This window comes from Eptatretus burgeri, chromosome 9 (assembly GCF_056783735.1).
Source record: "Eptatretus burgeri isolate ZD-2024b chromosome 9, Ebu_testis_v1, whole genome shotgun sequence".
Taxonomy (NCBI): Eukaryota; Metazoa; Chordata; class Myxini; order Myxiniformes; family Myxinidae; genus Eptatretus; species Eptatretus burgeri.
In genome coordinates this window covers 80,653,209-80,659,391 of record NC_140969.1, presented here as the reverse complement: position 1 = coordinate 80,659,391, position 6,183 = coordinate 80,653,209, and the positions used below count along the sequence as shown (strand labels likewise).

The 6,183-nt window shown below is 38.1% G+C and overlaps 1 protein-coding gene across 6 annotated transcripts in view; it reads right to left on the bottom strand.

Annotated features, from left to right (window-relative positions):
• Nucleotides 1-2,723: 2,723 nt before the first annotated feature.
• LOC147020432 (serine/threonine-protein kinase RIO1-like) overlaps nt 2,724-6,183 on the bottom strand; it is a 56,253-nt gene continuing 52,793 nt past the window's right edge. For 2 of the 6 annotated variants that reach the window (XR_015061834.1, XM_085895746.1), the window contains exon 4: nt 4,974-5,793. Coding sequence is in view for 2 of the 6 variants with exons in the window: in XM_085895746.1 (XP_085751872.1) it covers nt 5,773-5,793 (21 nt within the window). In the remaining 4 variants the exon portion in view is untranslated. Of the gene's footprint in view, nt 3,291-4,973 lie in introns of those variants that run through there. The other 4 variants (XM_085895744.1, XM_085895743.1, XR_015061833.1 and 1 more) reach the window with 3 other exon arrangements.

Below are 6,183 nucleotides of genomic sequence, written 5' to 3'. Positions count from 1 at the left end.
CTAAAAAAGGAACATGGAATTAGTTTAAATTAACCAGAGAATGATTTATTGGAAAGAATCTTCACTCAAAAAATATACATATCATCTTGATGAGATGTGGGCTGGCAGGACGCCTGAGAGGTATGCACACTTGTCTCCAAGCTGTGCAGCCTGGGTTTGAATCCTAACCCAGCTATAAACTGTTATTCTGGTGTTTAACAGGCAGGGGGGTTCATCAATGGGTGTGCTGTCCCTCAGATGACCGTTAAATTGGGAATCCCTCCACTGGCAATAGTTGTTAGACATTAAAGGTCCCATGATGTACTTCACTAAGAGTAAGTGAGCTATTGTTGCCACCATGAACAAATTCCAAATTGTTGCCCTGACTTTCTGTGTTCGATTGTCGACCGAATCAGGATTATAACCCTTGTAAAATAAACTCCATCAGTAGAACAGACATTCTGCATCGACGGATAATATGTGCAGTGTCTAATATACATGTGCTTGTAAATTAATGAGTGCAGTGTCCCTTAAGCAAGTTAATGCTGGCTCCCTGTGAAGGGATAATCTAATTTACATGATTGCATCACATTTGTTCAATATTCAGAATGTTCCAAATTCCATTTTGTCGACAGCCATGCAAGCAAAACAAACCTTCAATGAAAAGCGAAAAAATTGTAATTCTAAAAAGAGCAACGAGACATTTTTATCAATGTTAAAGCAAATAAACTGGTAATAAACACCAAACATGTTGTGTTTTGAATGCAGATGAAATGGACTCTGTCATAAAGAATGAGACAATGCTTCTGTATGTTATACTCAAAGGAACGATATTTCCAAGAGGAGCTGTGTGGCAATCCCTTTTCTGGGTCTCTGTAGGTTTCATGGTGGTTGGAATGATCATTTCAACCATCGTGTTTGCAGTCTGCGCGATTTGCAAGTTCAATAAACCCATGATCATTTACATCGCCGCTTCGACACTGGCTGATCTGTCCTTTGGAACAATTTCTTTTTCTTACACTTCATGGACATATATCATGGGAGTGCGTAGATTGACAAAGTGGGAGTGCTTCACCGAATCGATTGCTATAAGACTGCTGTTCAGACAGAAACTCACCATCACCTTCATCATGTTTCTTGATCGGCATCTCACAATTTTCCACCCGTACCTTTATGTGAGAACAATGGCAAGCAGGTGCGGAGCACTGACATGTTTACTTATCGCATGGGGAGTGGCACTAATGTTCACTTTGGCTCTTGGAATTTGCTTGCAATTTCTTGTCTTTTGCCATCCATCTATAGAATTTGAGGAGAATGTTTGTGTACCTGATATGCTGTTGGGTGTTGCATGTGGAGGAACAATTGTGCCGAGCATGTACTTGTTATTGTACACAGTCCAAGAATACTTCTGTGTCATTTTTATGGCATTGTACTCATCCATTAAAATAATCCTCCACTCTCATAAATCGAACAAACACAGCAAAGCTCGGAGCACTTGCATCACGCAGCTTTTGATTTTTTCAAATGAATTGTTGTCAACGGTAGTTGTGACTGTTGCGTTCAAAGTTGGTGCTGACAATGGGCCACTATATTTTGCTTGTTGCTTCATCAGCACCTGTAGCCCAGTTTTGGCAAATCCCCTTGTCTTTGGCATTCGAGTAAGTGAAATATGCTCAGTGGTCACACATCAGTTATACAAGTTGTGGAAGATGAGGAAATAGTTTTGCCTTTTGTTTTTACTTTATCAAGGGAAGGACACACTTGTTCTCAAGGAATTGTTGCAGGGGCATTTTGCTTCAACACAGATATTTAAAATAAACAGGTTAAATTTTTTGTCAAAGAGTGCACAGAAATATATTTTAATTAAGTGTTTGTGTGTCATTGTCCACTTCGTCTATCGTCTCTCTCATACTTCCACCTCGCCCAACACTAAATCGGGTTAAAGGGGAACCTGAGGTTCAACTACATTCTTTCCTGACGTTAATGTGAATTGAATGTTTTAACTTTGCTTTTCACCCTCTTCATGTGGCTGGAAATACTTTGAGCATAAATGTGCATGAAGTAAAAATTCTTACAATTTTATGTTTTTGTTTCATGGTGTTTGCCTTGATATCACCACAAAAACTTGAACTCCAGCTGAGATGAGACCTCGTGATTCAACTGTGTGTGTCAAATTGATTGGACGTCCAAGATGACCATTTGGAGTAGAATCATGAAATGCGGTCCATTAAACTATTTCTCTCTTATCTCGGGGTGCTTGCTATAACAAATCCACTTCGGACAGAACATTTCACACAATGTTCAAAATAACAATAATGGTTTATTTGATGGAGGCTTGGGTGAATCTCCACATTTGAGAATTGATTCTGATTCTCAGCTGTTATCTCAATTCCGTTAAGGATCTATTCTGGTTCTGTGTCCTTTATGTTGCATATTGTTTGTGTTTGTGTAATGTGTGTCCTGTGCATTGTATTGAAATCTGTGGATGATGTTTTATTGTATTATCCATGTGCAATGTCGCAGGGAACATGTTGTGTGTGTGTGTGTGTGTGTGTGTGTGTGTGTGTGTGTGTGTGTGTGTGTGTGTGTGTGTGTGTGTGTGTGTGTGTGTGTCACAGTGTAGGTCGTAGGGGGTATTACTGGGGGTTTTCTATAATTTATGAAATGATCACATACGTTTTACAAAACAATGCAAGTAATGAAGTGTTCCTTTATTAACCAAGTGATATGTTTTCAGGTTTGTGGAGTGTTCACATATTTTTTGATATATCTATCATTAGATTGGAAGAATTTCAATCTGAAGAAAAGCAAACAAAAGTTTGATTTCTCTTAACTGTTCATCGGTGTAGTTTATTACAACTCATCAAAATAAACTTTTATAGCTTCGCATCTGATATGAACATGTACTACAAGGAATAATACATGAGAAAGAGGGAGAGAAATGAGTGAGAGAAGAGATACAGGAAGAGAGATCTTCAGAGAGGCAAAGGTGGACAGTGTGTGGTCCACAAAACTCCATATGTGGACAACTCCTCATTTAGATGATATATTACAGTTGCTCATACCGACAACATGATTGAATACATCCAGGTGAGTCAGAATTCAAATAATTTCATGTCAATATTATTCCTGACAAATGAACACTTTTTCAAATTGTTGTGAAGGTGGGATTCAAACTTCTAAAACTTTAAAGATTACTTATCGAGTTCCCAAGGACTACTCTAACAATGGGATCAGATCTTGTCGTGAAAGTACTGAATATTCTCAGGAAAACGAAATAATAATTCTCAAGATGGACATTCATAAGAATCCTGGGGAAAACGGAAACAGGGGATCATTTTATGTTTCTTTACTATAATATAAGAAATTAACCATTTTAAGTTAAACTATCACTTACTCAAACATTTGTGCTGCATTTTGTTTTACTGCAGTACAATCCATTGCTTTTTAATCACTCTTGCTTTGGCTATGCAATTAAATTCGTTTCGGAGAGGACAAAAAGCTTGAGTGTTTATTTGCAAAAGGGTACAGACAACATTGCAAAATTGCCATGGTTACCTCTTTTAATTGTCACCTACTCCTTGAGACAAATTACCTTGCTTCTCCTTCATTGGTGAGTTTGATCAAAATATTACAGTGGAATAATCTTTGATTTATTCTTCTTTTGATGGCAATGGTGCCGTATAAACCACTTGCTCGGTGCATTTTAAAATCCTTTATACTTCCAAATTGGATTTCAATTGCAATCGACCTGAGAAAAAAGGTGCCTGAGATACCTGAGAAAAAAGGTACCTGAGGTGCCTGAGAAAAAAGGAAATCTTTTAAATGTTAATTTTAAAACAATCTGAAAGTGATTTACAAGAACAGGAAAGTGGGGTGTGTGGAGCATCCTCTCCCGCAGCATTTCTTGGCCAATGATGTGAAATGCCAACATATTGTAATTACAGATAGAGAGAGAACCTGTTCGGTGATGATAACAAAGATCACTTTTCTTAAAATCCAGAGGTGTTTGAAAAATTGTTAAAAAAGGGAAGAACAAACACAATCAGTGAGTTGAGGATTGGCACCAGTCTGGGTAATAAAGGAATTCATTGGAAGAAATTTTCGAAAAGGAGGAATTTTTAAGTTGAGCTTGTGAAGCCGATTAAGTGCATTCGACCCATGATGAGAATATTTATTTTTAGCTGCTGTTAATGTCCATTTACATATATAGTAAAGACACCTACATGGGGATTAAAAGACCTCCCAAATATTGGAAACCATGAATTGTAAAATGTTGGTGCCTTTGTTACCCCAGCTCTGTGTAGGGTTAGTAATAGAACTGGAGAATTATAAATTATCTGATTTTACTTTTTGGAAGAAACAGGATGTTATCCAGAAAAGCCACCCACTCTCAGGCTTATGGAGAGACTTGAACATCATTCACATGTAGGAGGAGAGTTGTTGACAGTGTACCTCAATATAAATTACAAGGAAATTGGGTGACGATACACAAATACATAATTATTATACACAATAGAAAACTAGTCTTCACAAGGATTAAAGTCGGTCTGTATCGGCAGAAAAATAAAAGACAATTATCTTTCTCCACTGCCCCAGGGAATAAGGTGTGGCAAAGTTTTGGATGAGGGCAGCTTTTCAAACATGGAGAAAGAAATGAGGATTGAGAAATATGTACATAATGAAGCTTGTATGGGAGTGGGTCCTTCAGGTGTGCCTCCCTCAGTTCAACCTCAGAGTTATGCATGATTTGAGGCAAGGAGCCACCGACCATGGTTAACCTTAGAACCCTCGGGAGGACGTTCTGACCACGTGGGTGGTATGAACACCCAAGCCCAGAAGTCGATGGATACGAGGAATCCACCAACTCCCAGCCCTGCGGTGGGTCTTCCATATATATATATATATATATATATATATATATATATATATATATATATATATATATATATATATATATATATATATATATATATACATATATATATATATATATATTCCCAAGACTCTACCTGCGTTTTTCTTTCACCCCAGCACAATCACAGATAATCCTTTGTGGGGACAGATGTGTGGCCACAGGTGTGGCAAGGTTGCTTTTTTGTACGAAGGTCTCGGCTCATGGGGCAGGTGAAGGATAAAAGGCAACAGCTTCATAAACTTTCAAAGGGTATGGCAAGAATGGACATACACAAGGAGAGCAATAACAGAAAAATCAGGAACAATGGCCTGGAAAGGCACAGAATGAGAAATATGAAGCAAATGTTCATGAGTCTTCACCACAGCAAGGAAGCACAAATCAGGAACAATCAGTCTATTTATCCTTGTGTGTGTCAACTACCTAAAAGGTGTGAGACCTGGAGTATCAGCTCTATCATCTCAACCACTCCTCTACCTCCTTCACAGAGATAGTAATTTATATAATTTATCATGAACGACCCCTCTCATCCTCACCCGTATCAAAAGCCCAATTCCATATTCTTGTTAATTCAACTCCAGCGTTTGTGCAGTGATGATTTAATGGACTTCAAATTCAAATCCAGAGTTGTGCAAATTAATAATTCATTGGAAATTTGGACTTCCGATAATGAAGGCAATTTAATTGTTCTGTAGTTTCTGCAGTTCTTAAGGTTGTTCAGGGAATTAGTAAAACCGAAACCAAAGAGTTAATTTGTTGATGAAAAAGGACAGGACTGGGGAATGCCCATGGTTACCACTTGGGCAACAGTTTGTTGTAACATGTGCACACACCTGAACAATTGGTGAGTTGGATCTGACAAGCGAAATATTCTCATTTCAAGAGCATGATGACTTTGGCTGCAAGAGATCACAAGATAAGTCATTCATTTATCCAAAGATGATCCTTTTGTTTCAATTATATGGGTCAGTAATCAATATATTAATGAATTCGATGGTGTATGCAAATGCGTTCATTTATCAAAGATCCTACTAAGCTGGATTGTTCTTAATGCCATACACAGACAAAAGTCAGTTAATTATTTCGCTATACTTTTACAACCAGACTTGGTGTGGCATCCTGGTTAAAAAGTCCACTCTGAGTCTCGGTCGTCGGTGGTTCAAACTCCAGCCAAGTCACACCAATGACTTTCTTCCTTTATTGCTTGACACTCAGCATTTTAAAAAAAATAAAAGGGTCGAGCATGGACAAACAATGCCGGGAAGGCGATGGCAAACCACCCAGTAAAA